Source organism: Tachysurus fulvidraco, chromosome 1, assembly GCF_022655615.1.
Source record: "Tachysurus fulvidraco isolate hzauxx_2018 chromosome 1, HZAU_PFXX_2.0, whole genome shotgun sequence".
Lineage (NCBI taxonomy): Eukaryota > Metazoa > Chordata > Actinopteri > Siluriformes > Bagridae > Tachysurus > Tachysurus fulvidraco.
The window spans coordinates 14,701,470-14,728,365 of NC_062518.1; the positions used below are offsets into that span (position 1 = coordinate 14,701,470).

Consider the following 26,896-nt stretch of genomic DNA (forward strand, 5'->3'; position numbering starts at 1 on the left):
GTACAGTATGCTGGCATCTTTCACTATCAGGTAAATCATACAGCTGTCTGGTTCAACTTTCAACATGTTTCAACCATACAACATCAATATAGTCAAACGCTCTAGGGACTATCTGATAAATATTCTGTTCTTTAGAATTGTTTTTGAATTTCTCAGGAATCCATGCCCCGGAGGAGGAGAAACTATATATTACTGATCATCACTTTAACAGCAGCAATTTTTCCAACATTTTCTCACACACATCTCAACAAAAGGAACAAGTAATGTCCGTATCGAAGTACCTGAATCAGGACTACGAGGTCCTCCGGAGTCAATGTCTGGTGGAAAGGAAGCTATTCTGCGATCCTAAATTCCCGGCTGCGCCTGAGTCTCTGGGCTCTAATGAACTAGGACCCAATTCAGCCAAGACCAAGGGGGTGGAATGGAAAAGGCCTGGGGTAAGTGCTTTTTAGGGCAGTTTTTTTTTATACAAAAGACTGTTTTTTGGAAAAACCTCAAAGTGAATTTGAATGATGAGAAAAGTATATTGAATACAGATAAATGAGGTTTGTAATTTGTCTTACAGGATTTATGTCAAAAACCTCAGTTCATCATCGCAGGAGCCACACGTGCCGATGTCTGTCAAGGAAAACTGGGTAAAAAAAAAATTTATATAAAAAAGCACACATTATTTAGTGCTGCTCTCATGTAATAAGTTAAATAAATATATGATGTGGAAAGCTGTTACTGGAAAATAGGAAACAAATAAATTTGATTCTAAGTTTTCTTCATGAACCCACTAATAAAATGAGGTAAAGAGAGTAAATAGCCAGTGACCTTTGACCCTTCTAGGTGACTGTTGGTTGATGGCGGCTATTGCTGATCTCACTCTGGACCAAAAAATTCTCGCTCGTGTGATTTATCCTGAACAGAACTTTATGGATAAGTATGCTGGCATCTTTCACTTTCAGGTAAATCATTAAGCTCACCTTTAAAATTCATTTTTCATTTGAATTCAGTTCATCTGTCCTAAAGAGTCCTAAAAATAGAAATAGTAAAAACAATTTCAGTACAATGACAAAAATAATAATTGCTATACAGATGGGAAAAAGAAGAAAGTGTATTGAAATATATAATATGTTAAAATGTATATATTAATGCAGGACAGTGGTAGTTCACATAGAATGACAGAATTTCTAAACAACTCAACGGTTCAAGGAGTTTTTACTCATGATTCTATGAACTTCTGTATGAGATGTGGTAGAATAGTGGTTAAGATGTTACTATGATTGGAAGGTTGGGAGTTTAAATTTGCTAGGATTGCTGGGGTTGTACCCTGACCTCTTCCCTATGGCCACTTAACCCACTCTGTGTTTTTGGTTCTCGGACATTACGGATTGATTTCACATGCCTTGTGTTTATTTACCTTCCCAGCTCTGGCAGTACGGCCAGTGGGTAGACGTCGTTGTTGATGACAAGCTTCCTGCTATTGAAGGAAAGCTGCTTTTTGTGAAGTCTAAAGACCAAACTGAATTCTGGAGTGCACTCCTGGAGAAGGCTTATGCTAAGTAAGTGTGTGTATTACTATGTCAGTAAATATTACATTATAAATTATCGTTTGGATGATTTTTTTTAATCCAATGTAGGCTCTCAGTTAGTAATGCACAGAGAAGTCTTTGAAAGCTCTCATATATCTAATTTAAAGGGTGAACGGTTGCTATGAGAATCTCATTGGAGGTTTTGCCAGTGAAGCCAATGAGGATTTCACAGGAGGAATTTTAGAGTGGTACAGTCTGAACAAAGCCCCGCTGAACCTGTTTAACATCATCGAGAAAGCTCTGCGTGGGAGTTCTCTGCTCAGCACGTCCATTTCTGTATGTTACATAGCAGCTTTATTACCTGAAACAATTATTATTTGAATTAAACTTATATTATAGGAGTTCAGACTGAAAAAAACTTTACCTGATCGAACATTTGGATTTGTTGTTTTTATTTGTTTATTCACAGGCCAGCAATGATGAAAAAGAACATAAGACCGCAGAGCAGCTGGTGAAAAGACATGCCTACTCCATCACTGCTGCACAGAAGGTCAGACACTGAGAAAACACACACTTCCATCCATTTTCTGGAGCTTTTATCCTACACATGTTCATGGGGAATCTGGAGTCTATCCCAGGGGTCCTAGGGCACAAGGAGGGGGGACAGCCTGGAGACAGACACACACACACACACACACACACACACACACACACACACACACACACACACACACACACACACACACACACCACAGATAATTTAAAGATGCCAGTCAGCCTGTAACACATGTTTTTGGACTGGTGAAGTACAGGGAGAAAATGCAAAATCCACAACGTTGAAGGTGCGATACAAATGTGCTAAGCCACTCTGCCCCTAAACAATTCCATTTCTATTTCTAGCATTTGGCAGATGCTTGTATCCAAAGTGACATACAGTACAAAAGTGCTTTGTTAATGTCTCTATTAATTAATACATTAACACTGGGTTCCTAGGTTAGATATTTAGGACACAATCAACCTAAAACTTTTCAGGGATTTTTTTTTAAATATACACATAAAACAAACAGTATTCATGTTATAGTTACAGGCTATTATCTATAGCACATGGCCCAAATCTCAGACCCACCCAGGCCACATTACTCCTACTGTAAACTACACTCTCTTTACTATTTATTAGGAACATCTGTACAAAGCATGCTTACTGGTTCCTTCTTGCTGCTGTAGGTGAAAGTGTTTAAGACTGATAAAGTCGTGGAATTGCTCCGTCTCAGAAATCCCTGGGGCCACCTGGAGTGGAACGGTGCCTGGAGTGATGGGTAAGCTGTTGACTGATCATTGCAAAATGATATAGTTTTAAAAATACTTTGTGGGTAAGTAGTTATACAATCAAACATTGCTTGTGTTTTAATTCCATAAACTGCCAAAAGTTCCATCTTGTCTTTATATTCAGCTCCAAAGAGTGGGATCAAGTCTCACCAGAGGATAAGGCCAAACTTCATTACTCAACTGATGATGGAGAGTTCTGGTAAGGATCAGGCACCATTACTTCTTATTTTACTTCTTATTCATGTAATCAATTAGATTAATTAAATACTAGTTAAATAATTAAAATCTCTCTCTCTCTCTCTCTCTCTCTCTCTCTCTCTCTCTCTCTCTCTCTCTCTCTCTCTCTCTCTCTCTCTCTCTCTCTCTCTCTCTCTCTCTCCCTTCCCCTTCCCCTTCCCCAGGATGACATATGCAGATTACATTCTGCGTTATTCAAGGCTAGAGATTTGCAACTTGACTCCAGACACTCCAAGTGATGATCTGATATGTTGGAACACTTGCCAGTTCGAGGGCTCCTGGAAAATAGGCAGTACAGCTGGTGGCTGCCTGAATTTCCCAGGTGACTACAAATAAAATAAAATACATAAAATTGCTGGCCTCTGAGAACAACATCTAACTATTCTCACAGTTAAACTGATTACTAAACACACACACCTGGACTCACAGACAGCACATCACACACAGTGTAAATACCCCATTTTGTACCCAATGCCCTGTGTACACTGTACACTCTGTGTCATTTTGTTACCATGTATTTTGAAACTGTGATCTTTGTGTACCCTTAATTGCGTCCTAAACAGCATTCTGATGCTAATATCTATCAGTAGCTTCACAATGAGACCATTAAGGATGAGCAAAGCATTACAGTGCTCGGTCTCACTGATGGCATCATAAGAATATATTAGCTTTATGCTGTATTCCACCGTTTATTTCATTTATCTTTTGTGTAATTTGTACTTTGATTACACAAATCTGCTTAGCCTATTAACTACAGCTTCTCCTGCAAAATCCTTAGAGCTTTTTATAAAAGATGCAGGGTTCTTAAGTGTAACACATTAATCGTGACAGTCACTCATTTCGGTCTTTTGTCATGTTCTCCTGCCACATATTATATTTCTCACACAGAAAAACTTACTATTTATCATATATTTAATAAGCCGCAGCGCCCAAAATGTATCTGTCCGCACCGCTGTCTCTATGGAACCGGGCAGGAATCAAGCGCGTCTCCCCTGAAGTTCTTAGTCGACCACTTATCAGCCAATCAAAAAAGAGGCTACACAATAGCCAATCAGAAAATAGCTCTATTGTATCTAGATAGGATTTAACACAACAACCAATGAAAAAAAAAGCATATCCTGGAATTGTTTGGCATCATCCTCGTTCACTAGAGCTGTGAGCATAACTTCGAGCACAGAGTAAGTCATGATCTCCTGTTGTAATGTTACAACAAATTCACAACTTGTTTCACACAAACAATGACATTGTGACTGCTGTTAGAGATGTTTCCCAGATAATCAGCATCAGTTTTTCATGAGTGTCTGTAACTTAGACAACTTAGCCACTCAGCCGCCTGTTCACTGACAACACCTGCTTAGAACATGTAGTCTAGGCCAGTGGTTGTCAAACTTGGGGCCCTGAGATGGTGCCAGGGGGACCCGGCTTTATGACATTTTATAAAATAATGAATTTATTTGCATTGACCACGCTGCTGCTTCTTGAAATCCATGGGCGTCGGAATCATTATATGTGTTTGGGACAGGACACGCCCACTTTTTATTTGCTTCCGACGCCCATGCCCGTGGTGGTTGATTAATGTCAATTAACTAAGTATTGCTTGAACGTATAAGAAAAATACACTTATTAAATTGCATTAATGAAATGAATATAATAAATTTCATAGGAAATATGTTGCACAACCGCCTGCGACAGACAGGCAAGTTTAGCAGGCGCCCTTTCCATTTACTGTACCTTAGAGCGTTAAACATGTCGCTCATTTGGGTGCAAGGTTTACTGTTTAATACATTTTGCATTATGTTTCAAGAGTTCTAATTTAAGATGCACTTTAAAATATTGCATTTCCTTCAGAAAATAATTTAATAATTGCAGTATATATGGTTTAGATTGTTATACTACTAACTGTTAAGTACTGTTTGCTACTGCATTAATACTTTTTAAGGTTTCTTGTGTTTTCATTTTTTATCCAGTAATGGGCATTTTTGTATTTCTTTGCCAGAAACAAATAAAACTTAATAACTAAGCGAGTTGTATACATTCTTTAGTTTTAAAGGTAGAAAAGAACAGATATCGGTATCGGCCGATACCGGCAAACGCTGGTATCAGATCGGAAGAGAAAATGTGGTGTATCGGTACATCCCTAGTTTTATGTCATAAATTTTCTTTTTGGGGGGCTAGACATATTTAAAATATGTCACTCTTACCTGTCTTCAAAACTTGAGAACGCTGTAGATGTCTTTTCTATGATAAATCAGAGAGGCTTGGTTCAGTGATACCAGGCCCCACTTTGTATAGTAGCCCTCACATTGTGTGACGAACACAAAAAGGCTCACAATACAGACTGCAAGTTTAAACATGCAGGTTATGTAAGCTTGTATATCGTGTTTGAATATATATGTGTGTATAAATGTATGTATGTGTTTGTGGTTTCTGCAGCTACATTCTGCAAAAACCCACAGTATCGGGTGAAACTGGACATCGACAGTCAGGGTGATAACAAATGTTCAGCACTTGTGGCACTGATGCAGAAAGGTGCGCGCCAAGCCAAACATAAAGGAGTCAAAAACTATGCCATTGGCTTCTACATCTACAAGGTAACATCATAATCTTATCAGTAACAGTGAAAGGATGGTGCACCATTTGCTAGTATGTGAAGAGGTTTTGTGAGAATGTTTAAGGAAAGTTGATCAGTGCAACTGGAAATTTGTTTGATGTGAAATCATTTGTTTGAATTTGAAGTCACTGTTATAATGGCATTGTCTTTGGTGTGTTTGTTTTCCTTGCAGGTTCCAGATAAGGTGTGTATTGCATGTAGCAGTGGTGTAATCCATTCTGAAGTAGCTGGTATACTGTGACCAGGACCAGAAGATCCTGAAGCCAGCCTCTGTTCCCCTCTACCTTCACACCACATTTGTGACGCATGAGTACAGTATGAGGCTAAAACTTTGTAGATACTTGAGGATCAAACCCATGTGTGCTTTTTGAACACCATATCCCATCACCATGGTCATAATAATATAGAGTTGATCTCCATCTTCTTGTCACTGGTGTGAGGGGAAAGGTTGAGGACATTCAGTAAGGGTAAAGGTGTTTGACATACCATGACTTCCTGGGGCTCACTTTGTACATACTGGGTTTTGGGGCTCTACAGCTCCAGGGAAGGGAAGTCATAATGGGAAGTCACAAAGTGAGCTCCATGAAGAATGTATGCAAATACAATCGATGTGGTAATCTGTTCCATTAAGGAGAGCAGATCCACTCCTCAACCAGACTGTATTTCTTTGCCCTGCTTCAATTGCATTGCTTCGGCTGTAACCTACTGTGTATTTATGTTTTATCATTATACAAACAAATGTGCAACCAATTAATTCAAGTTGTTTCATGCACAATAGTTTGTGTACAAACAACAGTTTTTACTACAAGATCATTTAGGACTTTATACAATGCCAACAAACAAAAAATGTATTGTTATAAATTATCTGGACAATCATTTAACAGTGATTACATCCTGGGTATTTAAACACGTCACTCTGTGTGTTGCAGTATAAAGGAAAGCAGGGCGTCTGCCTTGGACCTGAAGATCTGCGTAGACCGGTGGCTCAAAGCGAATTCGTGCAAATGCGGGAGGTGTGTCAACGCTTCAACCTTCCACTTGATGAATACGTCATCATTCCAGCCACCAAGGAGTCGAACAAAGAAGCCAATTTCCTGTTGCGCGTGTTTTCTGAGAAATAGGCTGCCTGATATATAATCACTAAATTTATCATTTAACCAATAAACACGTGCAGATTAACCAGTAAATGCACACAAATTAATCAAATATATATACAAATAGTCAACAAATTGATCCAAATTAACCAATAAATAAACGCAAATCAACTAATAAATATATGCAAATTAATATCTATATATTTCATTTCTTTTATTACACTTTTATTTTTTTTTCAGTTCATTTGAAAGCATATTTCTCATGAATTGCATTAATTGACATACTTTTACAAGGTTTTATATCAAGCCAAGTCAAGAAGCTTTTATTGTCATTAAAACCATATATAGCTGACGCAGCGAAATGAGACAGCGTTCCTCCAGGATCATGGTGCTACATACAGTAGAACAACACAGAGCTAAGGACTGATAGTAAGTTGTCCACATAAAGTGCAACTTGTGCAAACAGTGCAAAAAACTAATAAGATTAGATGCGAGATAAGATTAGATTACAAGAACCAATAAGGTTAGACACGAGATAAGATTAGATTACAAGAACCAATAAGATTAGACACGAGATCAGATCAGATTACAATAACCAATAAGATTAGACACTAAGATAATGTGTGCTTTCCTTTAAGTTTTGGTGTTTCTGTATGTCACTGAATTTTAGGTGAACTGATTTTTCTCCCATTTTCTGGTTTCTGAATGTTGCTTTATGGTGTTTGGATTGTTTTCAGTTTAAATAAATAAAAAACCTAAAACTTGAGTAGACTTTCTTTTTTATCCCCCTGACTCTATTTGTTCCTATTTTCTTCTTGAGCTCAAGATTTACACAAGATTGTTTGTTGTAGATCCACTTTACATGTGTTTAGGATATGCACTGAACCTGGACGCTAGTTGGCGCAAGAGACATGCTTTTGTTTAGAAATGTTGTGTCTTTAACCTACTATTTCAATAGCATCCATTTAACTTCATATCACTCTCATCTCTAAAGTATTGTAAATAACAAGCAGATAAAATCTGACCCTCTTACTGTATACCAAACCAAAACACAGACAGAAAGGATGATGGTTACATAGATGGTGTTTGGTTTCTAAATTAGGATATATATGTATGGTGTTTATGTTATATACCCTTGATTTACTCTGGTGCTTCAGAAATGGCTTATATATGTTGAGCAGGAACTCAGTCCTCTTGGTTTGCATGACAGATTTAAACCACGTCCGAAGGAGGAGAACCCAAAACTTCCTTAAACTCACTTCTGCAATCACACTGTATCCAAAGCGCATTTAAAGTCGGATCCAGAAGTTAAGCAGGTTCAGATATGTCTGGAGTGGCGTTAACTTTGGCTAAGAAGCGAGCCCGGGCTGCGGGTTTCGGCACCAACGCGAACGCCAACAAATACCTGAACCAGGATTACGAGGCGATCAGAAGTCAGTGCAAAAGTCAAGGGCAGCTTTTCTGTGATCCTTTATTTCCAGCTGTGCCAGAATCCCTGGGCTTTAAGGAACTTGGACCAAATTCCTCCAAGGTCAGAGGAGTGCAATGGAAAAGACCTGGGGTAAGTGGTGCAGAATATCTACTTAAAAGCAGATTGAAAACAAATCGTTTTGTATGATGCTGGGGAAAAAATTCAAACAATTCTTCCTTGATTAGTTGGGAAATTTTTTTATATTAATTTTTTATATATATTTACACACACAAACATATATATATATTTTTTTAATTCATATGATGTACTTTTTTTTGCTTGTTTTTGTTCTATATAAAAAGTAAATATGAGTGGTTTTTCTGACAATGTTGACAAGATCACTGTTATTTTTTTATCTCACAAAAACCAGACAGTAGTTAAAGATGGGTCTTGGCTACAACCACTGCACATACAGACAGGATGGCTGCTACCAGTAGTGGGCAGTTTTTAAAAAACAGGAGTTGTGCTCCAGACCTCAGTTCATTACTGGAGGAACTACAAGGACTGATATTTGCCAAGGAGCCCTGGGTAAGACACACTGACTGATGTCCGGGTACTGATAGATGCTGGTGCTTGTGGTGTTGCTTTGATGAACAACATGTCTGAAACAGGTAGTGATGTGTCTCTCTCTCTCTCTCCCTCTCTCTCTCCCTCTCTCTCTCTCTCTTCCCCCTCCCAGGATGACATATGCAGATTACATTCAACGTTATTCAAAGCTAGAGATTTGCAACTTGACTCCAGACACTCCAAGTGATGATCTGAGATGTTGTAACGCTTGCCAGTTCGAGGGCTCCTGGAAAATAGGCACTACGGCTGGAGGCTGCCTGAAACTCGCAGGTGACTGACTATGTTAGACTAATAGCCTACACTATAGAGAATGTGGTAGTTAAATGTATCTATTTTCAACTGAAGTCAATATCACAATCATACAGATTTCAATGTAATGCAATGTTTATATTAATATTTCTGCATTCTGTGTCAACTATCGTCCAAATCTGCTTCTAATGACCTTTTGTCAACTTCCACTTCCCTTTGAAGCAATTTCCAACTACAGTATTATTACTTTACTAGCTTTAAGCCCTAAATTTACCTAGTAATAATAATAATGAGAAGAAGAAGAAGAAGAAGAAAAGCTAAAATTGCTGGGGTCAAATATTAATAACTGAAGAAATATGTATATAAATATCAGGAAGTATTGCTGTATAAGGCACAGGTGTGGAGGTGTGATCTTTGGATCCTCAACAGCATTCTGATGCTAATATCTATCAGTAGCTTGACAATGATACCATTAAGGTTGAGCAAAGCATTACAGTGCTTGGTCTCACTGATTGCATCATAAGAATATATTAGCTTTATGCTGTATTCCCTCTAAAACGCAACCATTTATTTCATTTATCTTTTGTGTAATGTTTACTTTGATTACACAATATCTGCAATAATATATGCAAATCTGATATCAGATATCTGCAAATCTGGCACTGATGCATTATCTTTGGTGTGTGTGTTTTCCTTGCATGTTCCAGATACTGTGATCGGATCAAGAAGATCTTGAGGCCAGCCTCTGTTCCCCTCTACCTTCACACCACATTTGTGACACATACAGTATGAGGCTAAAACTTTGTAGATACTTGAGGATCAAACCTATATGTGCTTTTTGAACATCATATCCCATAACCATGGTCATATTAGTATAGAGTTGATCTCCATCTTCTTCAAGTCAAGAGTCAAGAGTCAAGAAGCTTTTATTGTCATTTCAACCATATATAGCTGTTGCAGTACATAGCGAAATGAGACAACGTTTCTCCAGAATTATGGTGCTACATAAAACCAAAGACAGGGCTAAAGACTTGTAAGTAGTCTTAGCCACATAAAGTGCAACTGTGCAACCTGGTGCAAACAGTGCAGGACAAGACAAACAAGACAGAGCAGGACAAAAGACAGTGTAGACAAAACTTTAAACCCTGATTGGTTCCTGAGGTTTACCTGGTGCCATGCCCTGCTGGTCAGCTGACTCCCTGTGGCCTATAAAAGCCTCAACCACCACTTCCTGTTTAGATTTTTTGGCTCATTTGCTGTGGTTACTTGTTTTCTGCTAACTAGTTTTGTGAATTGTTCTGTGTATTTATATTCTTAACATTCCCTGTTAATACTGACTCCTGCCTGTTCTTTTGACTTTGATTCTGGATTGGCCTTTGATTGGACTTGTTTGCTAATCTGTATATAGTATAATAGTATATTATATATATTCTTGGGGAGGTAGGGAGACCGATGCAATTTTGTTTGGTACCTTTTCTTGATTGTGTTTATGTTTAGGGAGATAGGGAGGTGATTTGTATTTTCTTTTTCTTTTGTTTAGTAGGGAAGTTAAAGGTTGCAATAAATAGCTGTTTTGTTTGTTATTTTGGCCTTGTTGACTCCTGAAGACATACCCCCACTTGTACACTTGTTTTCCTATTAAAATATTGTTCTTTCAGTTACCCCTGGTTTCTCGTTCCCGTTCATGTTTCGCCCTCACCCCTAGACAGGGCGTAACACAAGACAATACAAAAAGTACAAAAAATACAATACACAAAAGACAATAAACTAACAAAAACAGCACCGATCGACCAGTGTATATACTGTATGTGAATACTGAATGTTCAAACAATATTTCGTGCAGTAACATTAGAATGAACACAGTTTCTTAGCAGCAGGTCCTTGAGATAATATATAGAATTGTGCAAAAATCAGCAAATGACTGAAATATTGTATAGTATGTGCGTAAAGGCTGAGATATTGTACAATATGTGCAAAAACGGCTGAAATGTTGGACAGTTTGTGCAAAACAGCAGAAAAGTGTGCAAAACAGCATGTAAACAGTTTGATGGATTGTAAGCAGCATCTAAACAGTTTGATGTGTCAGTGTGTGTGTTTTGTGAGGGTCTGTGCAGTCCATACAGTTGATGTGTGTGTATGTTGTGCTCAGTACAGTTCAGTTCAGTTATTGAGAAGTCTGATGGCTTGTGGGAAGAAACTATTACACAGTCTGGTCGTGAGGGCCCGAATGCTTCGGTACCTTTTTCCAGACGGCAGGAGGGTGAAGAGTGAGTGTGAGGGGTGTGTGGGGTCATCCAGAATGCTGTTGGCTTTGCGGATACAGTGTGTGGTGTAAATGTCCATGATAGAGGGAAGAGAGACCCCAATGATCTCAGCTGTCCTCACTATCTGCTGCAGTAATGCAGCTGCTCAGGATGCTCTCAATGGTCCCACTGTAGAACATGGTCAGGATGGGGTGAGGGAGATGTGCCTTTCTCAGCCTTCGTAGGAAGTAGAGACACTGCTGGGCTTTCTTGGTGATTGAGCTGGTGTTGACCAGGTGAAGTTCTCTGCTAGATGAACACCAATAAATTTGGTGCTCTTGAAAATCTCTACGGATGATCCGTCGATGTTCAGCAGAGAGTGGTCACTCTGTGCTCTCCTGAAGTCCACAACCATCTCTTTAGTTTTATCCACATTCAGAGAAAGCTTGTTGGCTCTACACAAGGCAGTTAGTTGTTCTACACCTCCTTCCTGTATGCTGACTCGTCGTTCTTGTAGATGAGACCCACCACAGTCGTGTCATCGCCGAACTTGGTAATATGATTTGATCTGTGCAGTCGTGAGTCAGCAGAGTGAACAGCAGTGTACTGAGCACGCAGCCCTGAGGGGCTCCAGTGTTCAGTGTGGTGATGCTTTAGATGCAGTTCCCGATCCGGACTGACTGAGGTCTCCCAGTCAGGAAGTCCAGGATCCAGTTGCAGAGGGAGTTGTTTAGTCCCAGCAGGCTCAGCTTCCCAATCAGGTGCTGAGGGATGATTGTATTGAATGCTGAACTAAAGTCTATGAACAGCATTCGTACATAAGTGTCTTTATTGTCCAGGTGGGTGAGGGCTAAGTGGAGGGCTGTGGCAATGGCATAGTCTGTGGAGTGGTTTGGACGATACGCGAACTGTAGGGGGTCCAGTGAGGGTGGTAGCTGGGTCTTGATGTGCCTCATGACGAGCTTTGTGGGAAATTTTAATACATAGAAGGTTCAAATTATGCCCCAACTCGGACAAAGAACATGGGAGAGAAAACCATACATTGAGTGTCTAATTTAAACACGCACACAGGCCATTAGGGCCATAGCGAAGGAATCCTAGACAGAGACCATTAGAGGCCATAAATAAAACACTCAGCAACCCCCCCCCACACACACACAGTGAGGCAGAAACAGGACATGTACAGAATGTAGAGAAAAAGTTAGGTTATATAAGTTAATATAAAGGCTTTAATAATGAGATACAACATCAAAAGGAAAAAGTCACTTCTTTATGTAAAATGGTTTGACAGCAAAACAAGGAGGATATTGAGTTTTTGTTAATACGCCACGTAGTTTGAGTAACTTGTGTGCTTGTAGGCTGAAGGAGTTTGGGTTGATTAAGTGGCGACTGTAGCAGACTGGGTTGAAACATTTATTCTCCTAAAAGTGGATGTGTCACTGGGTCGACCACGACTCTCCATGTTCCGGAGGTATCAGCAGTAGAAGACGGTGTCGAAAGTTCAGTCTTGTCCAGAAGATTTGCAAACCAAGTAGAGATTAAAGCTATGAAACACGAGAACTTCTGTAAACACATGCTCACTCCGGCCACCAGGGTAATAAATCAACCAATGACTACTACACACCGTATCCAAAGAGACAGGATAGTAAAGAACTGGTTTTAAGTCATACAGAAGAAACAATGTAGATAAACAAAAACCTGAGAAGATGCAATATATACCCATGTGAACTCGCGTTAAGTTGAGTCTGTTACAGAAGAACATCAGGGAAGGGAATGAAGTCTCTAAACACACATAGGACCCAACTTATAGGTTTTATGGCCGGACGACGTAGCCCAAGTCCTGTGGAAATGGGATTCCCCCAGGGGAAAGACAATGGGAATTTATGGGGCCTAATGCAGAGGCAAATGTTTACCCAACGTCTAGACTAAAAGGGTCATTTTTCAAGACAATGGGAAATTCCAGAGCATGCGGAAAGTGCATGCGGAAGCGATTTATGATTGAATAGGAAGGGAGGGCATGTCAGAACTGTATATAAGCATGCTGAAATCAGCAGTGCTTCGGTGCAGGTCCCGTCTACTAGACGAACTTGTATCCCTGGGGCAAATCTCGTCTACTGGGCAAACTTGTATCTCTGGTGCAAGTATCGTCTGCTAGACAAACTTCTATCCCTGGTACCAGCTGGTTGATTGCTGTCTGTACTGTAAATTTTAACTTGTGAGTTGTTGTTTAAACTCATAGTCAGATTGCCGGAGCTAGCCTGGGCCAATGTAGGGTGGCGACGTCTTCTCCTACAGCTTCTCAAAGCACTTCATAACTATGGGTGTGAGTGCAATGGGACGATAATCATTGAGGCAGGATACTGTAGACTTCTTTGGGACAGGAACAATGGTGGTAGTTTTGAGGCACGTATGGCGCTGCTCAAGGAAATGTCGACGATGTCAGTAAAGACTCTGAGCACCCTGCCAGGAATGTTGTTTGGTCCAGCAGCCTTCCGTGGGTTAACTCTGCATAGAGATCTCCTCACGTCGGCCATAGATAGACAGAGTACCTGGTCGTCGGGGCGAGGGATGGTCTTCCTTGCCGCTACATTGTTCTGCACCTCAAACCGATTGTAGAAGTCAATCAGCGCATCTGGGAGGGAGGCATCGATATCACAAGCAGGTGAAGCTGTCTTGTAGTTTGTGATTGCCTGTATGCCCTGCCACATGTGCCGGGTGTCCCTGCTGTTTTGGAAGTGGCTATGCATTGTCTGGGCGTGTGATAGCTTTGCCTCTTTGATGACTCGGGACAGTTTGGCCCTTGCTGTTCTTGGTGCCGCTCTGTCCCCTTTTCTGAAGTCTAGGTCTCTAGTCCTCAGCAGCGCAGGCACGTTAGCAAGCATCTATGGCTTCTGGTTGGAGCGTGTAGTGATGGTCTTGGAGACGGTCACGTCATCAATGCACTTGCCGATGTAACTGGTCACTGTTGACGTGTACTCCTCCAAGATGATGGAGTCGCCGTTGGTTGCAGCCTCCCTGAAGATGTTCCAGTCAGTGCACTCAAAGCAGTCCTGAAAAGCAGAGGTGGCTCCTGCTGGCCAGGTTTTCACCTGCTTCAGAACCGGTTTTGAGCATCTGATGAGTGGTCTGTCTGCTGGAATTAACAGTCAGAGATGTGGTCTGAGTAGCCGAGGTGGGGGCGGTCCTCCGCACGGTACGCGCCAAGAATGTTTGTGTAAAATAGCTTCGGCTGTAACCTTGTGTGTGTTTATGTTTTAGCAAATTAATTTAGGTTGTTTCATACAAAATAGTTTGTATAACCATTATTTAATTGTGTTGCCTTTTACAACAGTTTTTACTACAAGACCATTTTAGAATACATCCTGTGTGTTTAAACCCATCACTCTGTGTTGTGTGTTGCAGTATAAAGGAAAGCAGAACGTCTGCCTTGGACCTGAAGATCTGCAGAGACCAGTGGCTGAAAGCGAATTCGTGTACATGCGGGAGGTGTGTCAATGCTTCGACCTTCTGCTTGCTGAATACGTCATCATTCCAGCCACTTATGAGTCGAACAAAGAAGCCAACTTCGTGTTGCGTGTGTTTTCTGAGAAGTAGGCTGCCAAATTATGAGTTGAACTCCTAAGACTGCCAGTGCTTGCTTTGAGTTTTCATTTGTATAGCTGTTGATAAAAACGTAATTAAAGCTCTTTATCTAGATCTCTAATTAGCTCATGCAACTTTTTTGCATAATTATATTTGGGTAATTATAGCTTGCTTGCTTGCTTTGAAATAGTTTGATAGTGGATGGAAGCGTGAATAAATTCTGTTTTACTAGGTTTGTGTCTATTACTCCAGTTCCAAGCTGTTCTGGTGGACCAACATATTTCCAAGTCAAGGTGGTTAGGTGTCGCATTATTATGAACTCTGAGATTATATTTAATGGGTTTTGTGCTGATTGTGCAGTAGTAACACCCAGATCCTAAGCCCTTTGTTTTGATGTAATATGGATAGGTTACAACACTCAGCTTAGACTACATTACCAGTCATATTTCAAGTGCATTGCACCATGGCGTAACTTTTTTTAAGCTTATGTTTTGGGGTTTTTTCAGGGTGATAATTAGCACAGCATGTCAGAAATTTAAAACTGTACAATCACCCATCACCTTATTTGACACCCAGAGACTAAAAACAATGCATATTTAAGTGACAGGTGAAGACCTACCTCTTCCTGTATTTAATAAACATCCCAACAGAGTTTTAGGTTGATGGTAACCAAAGGTAACCTAGTGAACCATGTATTCTTTGATAGGGACACATTAGAACATCGCTCTGGATAACGACATCAGCCAAATGTAAAGCTCACCTAGAGCTCCCTTTCATATGTCAGTCCTCGTAGTGGCGTCACAAATGAACTGAGGGTTTGGACAAAGCTCCTTAAAATCATCAGAGGAAAAGAAAGAATGATCTTGTCAGAAGGTGTTTCGTTAACTGCAGCTTGGAAAATTGTTAATATAGCGTTCAGCATCAGTTCGGGTAGGCCACATAGTCAAGCTCGGCTATCAGCTGATTGGCAAAAAAATTCTAACCCAGCCCATCAGCTGATCTGATTCCTAAGAGCACAATTGGTCCCTTTCAAACAGGGTGCCCTATTTAAATGCACTGTAAACAGTGCATTTAAATAGGGCACAGTCTGTCACAGTTTCAGTCTGTCTGCTTGGCTGTTTCCTTTGCATTACTGCAGCCCACCTCCTCCCCTAGCCCCTGCTTGAAACTTTGTGTTTAACTTAATCAGTGTCATTCTGTTGTCACTGATGCAGGCTCTGTTCTAAATGGGGGGATTTTGTCTTGCTGCTTTCCCAGTTTTAAATGGGAGATTGTCCCCAGAAGCTGCTGCTGTTCCCTGACTAGCTTTTATGGAGCATATGAAAAGGATGGGGAATTCAGAACAGAGCCATACCCCCAAATGAAAATTTAACAAGCTTGCAAATAAAAGTTTAAATATATGTCGAAAGAATTGTCTTTATTTTGACTCAAGTGGTCCTGACTGAAATGAGTTTGTTCTAATAACTTAGTTTCAAAAATGTATTCACAGGGACTTGAATGGTGGACACACCACATAATACATCAAAATGTCCAAAAAATGCACAGCGTAACTCCAGCACTTTAAGGTACAGTCGCAAGGACAGAAGATTTTGTAGTTTCTCGGTTATGTGACAAACTCCATTTCATTCTTCTTACTCATTTCAAGAAAGAAAGAAAAAGAAAGGACGAAGAGAGAATGATTGTTTATAACGGTTATAACAGATCATAACAGGAACCAGGTTACTTTGTGAGTCTTCCACAACATTAAATGTAAATTGTTTTAAAATTATAATTTTTAATCAACAAGGAGCTGCCATCTTTGAGGATATGCTGTTAAAGGGAAATAATAAGTTAGTGCTGTAACAGCAGCCATTATGCCACTCATTATGCTATTTGTTAATTATTTCAGTTATAACAGCATATTGCTATGTTAGTTTTAGCTGCCTTCAAGGTTTGGCTCTAATTGAGCTGTTGTGTGTCATTGCCTGTTATTAATAATTAATTGATTTCTAAGTAAAGCACACAGGATCATTATACGGTGTGGTAGTTTTGAGTTATCTAGTATTTGTATATTATATTGATATCGGTCACCTCTTAACGATGCAATTTAAAGAAGAATATAACTGCTCTGGGCAAGAAGTTTTGTGATGAGTTTAGGTTGGAGTTATTCTGAAGCTGTACACATTGGTGATACAGTAAAGCACTGTCTGATCTCCACAATAAGGAAAAGAAAAACAATATTGTCTAATTTACATATGAAAAAATGCCCCAAAGGTACAGATTATCTATCACTCGCCGTCATAGTTCTTAACGATTGCCTTTTCCACTCCTGTGGTCTTGGAAGAATATCGTCCCAGCTGGTTGTATCCTAGAGAGCGGGCTTCAGCAGGGAACGTGGAGTCACAGAAGAGTTTGCCACTGTCCAAGCACTCACGTTGCAGCTTTTTAAAATCCTGGTTATTGAAAGGAATGGCATTGTCATTGCCTCCCAGTCCTTCCTCTTTGTCCTTCCTTTTGGCCAGCACATGGGCTATGTTAGACATCTTGATACAGGTTGGTCTCAGGTGCTAGTCTTCAAAGAGCGTGGTAAAGAGTGTTTGCATCTCTGTGCAGCTTGACTGAGCTTATGCTCAGGTTGTGAAGGTCGGAGGGCAGAGGGTGGGGAAAGAGGCAGGGCATGGCAGGTAAAAGTGTGTACCTGTCAGCAAGTATTGCCATCAGTTGCCTGCCATCTTGTGGATGGTTTGAATCAGTAAAACACAGAGCACACATCAGGTTCTGCTGGCATGCAAGAACAAAATTAACCTAAAGAACAAACACAAAGTCATTCCATTGACCAATAGAAAACATCTTCATTCATTAGGTTTCTCCATTAGTCACGCATCTGTGAATATATGTGTGTGGTGGCCTGAGAAACCCCTTCACCTGCCTTTTGAATTGAATTCCTGTTTCCTGTTACAGTGGCTTGAGGAGGTAAAGAAACATCTGACCTACGTAGATATACCAAATATACCAAACTGACAGAAGATAAACATTGGTTAATATGACCAACAGGCTATTATGTATTATAGGCTATAACAAATGTCTACAGTTATTATGCATATATTTAATGGTGTTTTCTAGAGAAAATTATGGAACATTGTTCCTGTTCACCTTGCTGACTCACTACTGTACAGCAATGCACAGATCGAACCATATTATCGAGTTCGCCGATGACATGACCGTGGTGGGTCTCATCAGCAAGAATGATGAGTCAGCATACAGAGAGGAGGTGCAACAACTAGCTGCCTGGTGTAGAGCCAACAACCTTTCTTGGAATGTTGATAAAACTAAAAAGATAGTTGTTGACTTCAGGAGAGCACAGAGCGACCACTCTCTGCTGAACATCGACGGATCGTCTGTAGAGATCGTCTGGAGCACCACATTTTTTTGGTGTTCATCTAGAGGAAAACTTCACCTGGTCACTCAACACCAGCTCCATCACCAAGAAAGCCCAGCAGCATCTCTACTTCCTACAAAGGCTGAGAAAGGCACATCTCCCTCCCCCCATCCTGACCATGTTCTACAGAGGGACCATTGAGAGCATCCTGAGCAGCTGCATCACTGTCTGGTTTGGGAACTGCACTATCTCAGATTGCAAGACACTGCAGCGGATAGTGAGGACAGCTGAGAAGATCTTTGGAGTCTCTCTTCCTTCTATCACAGACATTTACACCACACGCTGTATCCGCAAAGCCAACAGCATTCTGGATGACCCCACACACCCCTCACACACACTCTTCACCCTCCTGCTGTCTGGAAAAAGGTACCTAAGCATGTGGGCCTCACGACCAGACTGTGTAATAGTTTCTTTCCACAAGCCATCAGACTCCTTAATAACTGAACTGAACTGTACTGAGCACAACACACACACACACACACACACACACACACACACAACACACACACATATATATATATTTTTGCTATTTGCACATTCTGTCAGACATTTCAGTTGATTGATTGCTGTTTTGCACAACCCTTGACAATATCTCAGGTAACTGCTGCTATAACACTGGGTTCATTTCAGTATTTCTGCACACGTAATATTGTCTGAACATACAGTATTTACACTGGTCGGCGCTGTTTCTGTTTCTTGTCTTTTGTGTATTGTTTTGTAATTTTTTGTTTGCACTGTCTTTTTCCCCCCGCACTGTCTTGTCTATCTTGTTTGTCTTGTCTTGCGCTATTTGCACCAGGTTGCACAGTTGCACTTTAGGTGGTTAGGACTACTTACTGTCTTTAGCTCTGTCTTTGTTTTGTGTGGCACCATAATCCTGGAGAAACGTTGTCTCATTTCATTATGTACTGCAACAGCTATATATGGTTGTAATGACAATAAAAAGCTACTTGACTTGACTTGGAAAAACAGTATTTTTTTTAAATAATTAATAAGAACTTAATTTCATTTGTTGCATTAGATTTTCCTAATATTTTACATTCTGTGTTTGTTTATTGTAACATTCATTATTAATATTCTGTTCTCTAGAATTGTATTTGAATATCTCAGGAATCCACACCCCAGAGGAGGAGAAACCAAAACTAATTGATCCTCACTTTGATGACAACAACGCATTCAACAACACTTTGTCACACACGTCTCAACAGAAGGCAGAAACATGTCTGTATCAAAGTACCTGGATCAGGACTACGAGGTCCTCCGGAGTCAATGTCTGAGGGAAAAGAAGCTATTCTGCGATCCTCACTTCCCAGCTGCGCCTGAGTCTCTGGGCTGTAATGAATTAGGACCCAATGCAGACAAGACCAAAGGGGTGGAATGGAAAAGGCCTGGGGTAAGTGCTGTTGAATTAATACACAACTTACTTTTTAGTGTTTTTTATTTTATTTTATTTATTTATTTGTTTTAAAGTCTTTGGGTTTTGGAAAAACCTCAAAGTGAATTTGGATGCTGAAAAAATATATTGAATACAGATAACTGAGGTATGTGGTGGGGTGTGAACTTTACAACAGTACATAAATACTTGTATAATCCTACATAAATGTGAAGTTTTTAATTTGTCTTGCAGGATTTATGTCAAAAACCTCAGTTCATTATCGCAGGAGCCACACGTGCCGATGTCTGTCAAGGAAAACTGGGTAAAAAAAAAGCACATTATTTAGCTCTATATTATTGTATTGTGTAATATAAAACACACCTTATGGCATTGTTTTCCTTTTTTGTTTTCACCCACATACAGGTGTGCACATCTATTAAAGGTGGTTTAGCTTCCCTTTTTTTGTGTGTTTGTAAACCACCTGTTTGACAGTCACTGAACAAGTTAATCAGGTCTTTTACCAGGGAACAGAAGTCATAAGAGGCCATGCAACATAATTTTTCTTATTTTCTTGTGATCTTGAGAAAACAATTTTATTTTAAATGTCATGCAATCACATGGTTTGACTTGTAAACAAGTACCATCAGTACTGCTGTCATGTGGAAAGCTGTTACTGGAAAATACTAAATTTGATTCTAATGTTTTCTTCATGAATCCACTAATAAAATGAGGTAAAGAGAGTAAATATCTAGTGACCTTTGACCCTTCTAGGTGACTGTTGGTTGATGGCGGCTATTGCTGCTCTCACTCTGGACCAACACATTCTCGCTCGTGTGATTTATCCTGAACAGAACTTTGAGGATAAGTATGCTGGCATCTTTCACTTTCAGGTAAATTATAAAGCTCAACTTTCAAATTCATATTTCAGTTGAATTTAGTTCATCTGTCCTAAAGAGTCCTAAAAATAGAAATAGTAAAAACGTAAAAAAAAAGTTTCAAAATATCTAAGAATCAAATTTCAGTACAATGACAAAAATAATAATTGCTATACAGATGGGAAAAAGAAGAAAGTATATATATATATATTAATATATATATATATATATATATATATATATATATATATATATATATATATATATATATATATATATAATATAATATATATATATATATATATATATATATATATATATATATATATATATATATAATAAATTAAATATATAATATATAGTGTAAATATATAATATATTAAAATGTATATATTAATGCAGGACAGGGGTAGTTCACCATATATATCTACACCTAGATGTCGCCTTGGGGTCCTAAAATGCGTCAGAACCGCTGCCATCTTTGTACAGGTGTCTTGTACTTCAAATTCATGGATGATGCCAGACTTCTGTGCTGCTTTTGGTTGTTCAAACAAAAAAAATATAAAAACCAGACAGCAAGGGATTACATTTCACAAGTGAGAATGTGTTTTATTACATTGAATGTTAGGAATTTATATTTCTGATTACGTTGGTATGTTTAAGTCCTTGGTTAATGACCACAGCTAATCCATGCTTGTTACTTATTAGTTTTTGACAGTTAGGGAAACCGACAGTGTTTGTAGATTCCGAAGCTCTTAAAAATGACATTAAAAAATTGACCCCTGCTTTTTTTTGCTTAAAGGTGAAAAGACCGAACTTTATGTATGTTTTGTAAGATTCCCTTATCTGTTAAACATATTTTATTAGATTGTCCTGGACTTAACACAAGCAGAATTCTCTTTTATCAAGTTACTTCACTTAAGGACATATTTAATGACATTATGCCTGAAAAGGTTTTGGATTTTTTTATCGTATGTTAATTAAAAAAAAAATTATAATATGACACATTTGGTCTTCGTGATCACATTGTCGAGACTCAAGATGGCATAGACAACCATCACTTTAGCTTAATTTCACTGGTTGCCTTTACCTTTCATATGTTGAGACAACACCATGTCGCAAAGGTTCATACTCTGCAACTGCAGAGCAAAAGTGTCAGGAAGAAACTGTGTAAGGTCATGTAGTTGTTGCAGGGAAACTAAACACTTAGTTTTTAAATGGTTAACTCAGCTTACAGTCCTGGAAGGATGTCACCAGTTAGCTTGGCAGTGTAACACACAAGTCAAACTTTGTTTTTTGTTTTTTTTGTTTATGTGACTTTATTACATATTTAATGAGGCAAAAGTATTGTAGGACAGGAATAAATAAAAGATTGAACAGTCTTTGGCACCTCAACTATAACCAATACAATTTACTACAATGGTGTGGCTATACATGTTAATTTAAACATTTTGTGTTGCATGCAGTAGGCTATAAGGTAAGTAGCGATTGTTCATTTGAAGTTTACTCAAGTGGAAGAATGTAACTGTTAAACTTATACCTACTAGCACTATGCATTATATTTTGAAAAAGTAGATTATCTTAATATCAAAACCTTAAATTTTCTCTGGACTCAATGAAAAATAAATGTCTGACCTTTGGAAAGAACCAAAAAAAAACAACCTAGAAAATCGCATTCATGATGATTTATGGTGATTTTATTTATTTGCCTACATTGAAGCTGATTTCTTAAGAGGAGGGGGTCCCCTGTACCAAGATGGCGGCTCTAGTGACGCATTCGTTCCAATGTATTGCCTTATACAAGGTGACATCTAGTGTATAGATCTATGGTAGTTCACATAGAAAGGTAGAATTTCTAAACGACTGTTAGGGTTCAAGGAGTTTTTCTCATGTTTCAATGATCTTCTGTATGGGATGTGTTAGAATAGTGGTTAATGTGTTACTATGATTGGAAGGTTGTGAGTTTAAATTTGCTAGGATTGCTGGGGTTGTACCATGATCTCTTCCCTATGGCCACTTAACCCAATCTGTGTTTTTGGTTCTCGGACATTACGGATTGATTTCACGTGCCTTGTCTTTATTTACCTTCCCAGCTCTGGCAGTACGGCCAGTGGGTAGACGTCGTTGTTGACGACAGGCTTCCCACCATTAAAAGAAGGCTGCTTTTTGTGAAGTCTAAAGACCAAACTGAATTCTGGAGTGCGCTCCTGGAGAAGGCTTATGCTAAGTAAGTGTGTGTATTACTATGTCAATTATCATAAATAATGCTTTGGATTAAGTTTTCTTAATCCAATGTAGACTCTCAGTTAGTAATGCATAGAAAAATCACTGAAGGCTCTCATATAACTTATTTAAAGGGTGAACGGTTGCTATGAGAATCTCATTGGAGGTTTTGCCAGTGAAGCCAATGAGGATTTCACAGGAGGAATTGCAGAGTACTTCCCTCTAAACAAAGCCCCGCAGAACCTGTTTAACATCATGGAGAAAGCTCTGAATCGGGGTTCTCTGCTCAGCACCTCCATTTCTGTATGTTATATAGCAGCTTTATTACCTAAAATGATTAAGAATTAAACTTTTTTTTGGAGTTCAGACTGCAATAAAACTTTACCTGATGGAGCATTTGGATTTTTTTGTTTATTCACAGGCCAGCAAAGACCAAAAAGAACACGAGACCGCAGAGCAGCTGGTGAAAACACATGCCTACTCCATCACTGCTGCACAGAAGGTCAGACACTGAGAAAACAACCACTTTCTTTCGTTTTCTGAAGCATTTATCCTGCACATACACATAAAACAAACAGTATTCATGTTATAGTTACAGGCTATAATCTATAGCACATGGCCCAAATCTCAGACCCACCCAGGCCACATCACTCATGTACTCCTACTGTAAACTACACTCTCTTTACTATTTATTAGGAACTTCTGTACAAAGCATACTTACTGGTTCCTTCTTGCTGCTGTAGGTGAAAGTGAGGGAGAGTGATAAAGTCGTGGAATTGGTCCGTCTCAGAAATCCCTGGGGCTACCTGGAGTGGAACGGTGCCTGGAGTGATGGGTAAGCTGTTGACTGATCATTGCAAAATGATATAATTATAAAAATATTTTGTGGGTAAGTAGTAACACAATCAAACTTTTTTAATTCCATAAAGTGCCAAAAGGTAATCATTATTTGATAATGTTCTACTGGACAAAATCCATCTTGTCTTCATCTTCAGCTCCAAAAAGTGGGATCAAGTCTCACAAGAGGATAAGACCAAGCTAAATTACAAAGCTGATGATGGAGAGTTCTGGTAAGGATCAGGCACCATTACTTCTTATTTCACATTTTTTTATTTATTTTTACAACAGCTTGTCCATTTATGTTCTAAATCTCTTTCACAAAGACAAAAGTCACCTTAAAATTACAGTATCAACTGCATTACACTAACAGTCCATTCTTTATGGAACACATTTATAACTAATTAGTCATGTAATCAATTAGATTAATTAAAGACTGGTTAATTAAAGACTCTCTCTTTCTTTCTCTCTCTCTCTCTCTCTCTCTCTCTCTCTCTCTCTCTCTCTCTCTCTCTCTCCCTTCCCCTTCCCCTAATCAGGATGACATATGAAGATTACATTCAGCGTTATTCAAAGCTAGAGATTTGCAACTTGACTCCAGACACTCCAAGTGATGATTTGAGATGTTGGAACGCTTGCCAATTCGAGGGCACCTGGAAAATAGGCACTACGGCTGGTGGCTGCCTGAAACTCGCAGGTGACTGACTAATAGCCTACACTATAGAGATTGTGGTAGTTAAATGTATCTATTTTCAGTTGAAGTCAATATCACAATTATATAGATTTCCTAACAATGTTTATATTAATAATTTTGGCATTCTGTTTACATTGTTGTCTCAACTATCATCCAAATCTGGTTATAATGAGTTATTATAAAGTTTTTCCACTTCCCTTTGAAGCAATTTCCAACACTTATATATGTATGTGTTTGTGGTTTCTGCAGCTACATTCTGCACAAACCCACAGTATCGGGTGAAACTGGACATCGACAGTCAGGGTGATAACAAATGTTCAGCACTTGTGGCACTGATGCAGAAAGGTGCGCGCCAAGGCAAACAAAAAGGAGTCGAAAACTACAAAATTGGCTTCTACATCTACAAGGTAACATCATAATCTCAGTAACAGTGAAAGGATGGTGCACCATTTGCTAGTATGTGAAGAGGTCTTGTGAGAATGTTTAAGGAAAGTTCTAATAAATAATAATAAATCACTGTTATAATGGCATTATCTTTGGTGTGTGTTTTCCTTGCAGGTTCCAGATAAGGTGTGTATTGCATGTAGCAGTGATGTAATCCATTCTGAAGTAGCTGGTATACTGTGACCAGGACCAGAAGATCTTGAGCCAGCTTCTGTTCCCCTCTACCTTCACACCACATTTGTGAAGCATACAGTACAGTATGAGGCTAAAACTTTGTAGATATTTGAGGATCAAACCTATATGTGCTTTTTGAACATCATATCCCATAATCATGGTCATATTATTATTGAGTTGATCTCCATCTTCTTGTCACTGGTGTTGGGGGATAAGGCTAAGGGCGTTCAGCAAGGGTCAAGCTGTTTCACATACCATGTCATGCCAGGTTTGTAGCATTAAGGAGAACAGATCCACTCGTCAACCAGACTGTATTTCTTTGCACTGCTTCAGCTGTAACCTACTGTGTATTGATGGTTTATAATTAGGCAAACAAGTGTGCAAGCAAATTAATTTAGGTTGTTTCATACACAATAGTTTGTGTAACCATTATTTAATAGTGTTGCCTTTTACAACAGTTTTTACTACAAGACCATTTTAGAATATATCCTGTATGTTTATACAAATCACTCTGTGTGTTGTGTGTTGCAGTATAAAGGAAAGCAGGACGTCTGCCTTGGACCTGAAGATCTGCGTAGACCGGTGGCTCAAAGCGAATTTGTGTGCAGGCGGGAGGTGTGTCAACGCTTCGACCTTCCGCTTGCTGAATATGTGATCATTCCTGCCGCTTATGAGTCGAACAAAGAAGCCAACTTCGTGTTGCGTGTGTTTTCTGAGAAGTAGGCTGCATGATTTTGAGTTGAAGTCACAAGACTGCCAATACTGTTGTATGTTTAAGCAGTCATATAAAAATAAAAAAAAGGATAATGCCTCAATTGAAAGTTGCTTTTGAGTTTTCATTTGTATAGCTGTTGATAAAAACATAATTGAAGCTCTAATTAAAAACATAATTGAAGCTCTAATTAGCTTATGCAAGTTTTTTGCATAATTATATTTGGGTAATAGTTTGATAGTGGATGGAAGCGTGAATCAATTCTAAGTTTTACTAGGTTTGTATCCATTGCTCCAGTTCCAAGCTGTTCTTGTGGCCCAACATATTTCCAAGGTGGTTAGGTGTCGCATTACCATGAACTCTGTGATTAAATTTAATGGGTTTTCTGCAGATTGCGAAGTACTAACACCCAGATCCTAAGCCCTTTGTTTCAATGTAATGTGCATAGGTTACAACACTCAGCTTAGACTACATTACCAGCCATATAGCATGTAAGTGTGTTGCACCATGGCGTAACTTTTTTCAGCTTTGCTTTGGGGCTTTTTCAGGGTGATAATCAGCACAGCGTGTCAGAAATATAATACTATACGATCACCTTATTTGACACCAAGAGACTAAAAACAATTTATCTTTAAGTGATGGGTGAAGACCTACCTCTTCCTGTATTTAAAAAAACTCCTAACAGAGTTTTAGGTTGATGGTAACCCAAGTCTATAACCTAGTAACCATGTATTCTTTGATAGGGACTTCAAAGCACATTAGAACGTCGCTCCGGATAATGGCATCTGCCAAACGTTGTAACTGTAAATGCAGCTGATGTTAGGAGGATGTCAGTCCTCATAGTGGCGTCAAAAATTAACTGAGGGTCTGAACAAAGTTCCTTAAATTCATTAAAGGAAAAGAAAGAATGATCTTGTCAGAAGGTGTTGATTTAATTTTCTTTAACTGCACCTTCGGTAATTTTTTGTATTAATGAGTTTGTTCTAGTAATTTAGTTTCAAAAACGTATTCACAGGGACTTGAATAGTGGACACACCACATAATATCAAAATGTCCAAAAATGAACAACGTAACTCCAGCACTTTAAGGTACAGTCGCAAGGACAGAAGAGTTTGCGGTTTCTCAGTTATGTGAATAACTCCATTTCATTTTTCTTGTTCACTTCAAGAAATATGGGAAAAAAGAAAGGATGGTGATCTCCACAACAAGATAAGATAAGATATAGCTTTATTCCTCCCACAATGGGG

General features: G+C 39.1%; 2 protein-coding genes across 2 annotated transcripts; both read left to right on the top strand.

Moving 5' to 3' along the window:
* The first annotated feature begins 263 nt into the window (after positions 1-263).
* On the top strand, positions 264-7,551 carry LOC113657082 (calpain-2 catalytic subunit-like). The gene is made up of 12 exons (XM_027168630.2): positions 264-437; positions 566-635; positions 832-950; positions 1,414-1,547; positions 1,685-1,853; positions 1,987-2,067; positions 2,742-2,833; positions 2,968-3,042; positions 3,245-3,402; positions 5,514-5,671; positions 5,864-5,875; positions 6,621-7,551. The coding sequence occupies exons 1-12, from the start codon at positions 264-266 to the stop codon at positions 6,810-6,812; spliced, it is 1,434 nt and encodes a 477-aa protein (XP_027024431.2). The 3' UTR covers positions 6,813-7,551.
* Positions 7,552-19,447: 11,896 nt separating this feature from the next.
* LOC113657047 (calpain-2 catalytic subunit-like) lies at positions 19,448-25,762 on the top strand. The gene is made up of 12 exons (XM_027168583.2): positions 19,448-19,708; positions 19,943-20,012; positions 20,462-20,580; positions 22,659-22,792; positions 22,923-23,091; positions 23,210-23,290; positions 23,532-23,623; positions 23,784-23,858; positions 24,165-24,322; positions 24,569-24,726; positions 24,878-24,889; positions 25,469-25,762. The coding sequence occupies exons 1-12, from the start codon at positions 19,535-19,537 to the stop codon at positions 25,658-25,660; spliced, it is 1,434 nt and encodes a 477-aa protein (XP_027024384.2). The 5' UTR covers positions 19,448-19,534; the 3' UTR covers positions 25,661-25,762.
* Positions 25,763-26,896: the final 1,134 nt, after the last annotated feature.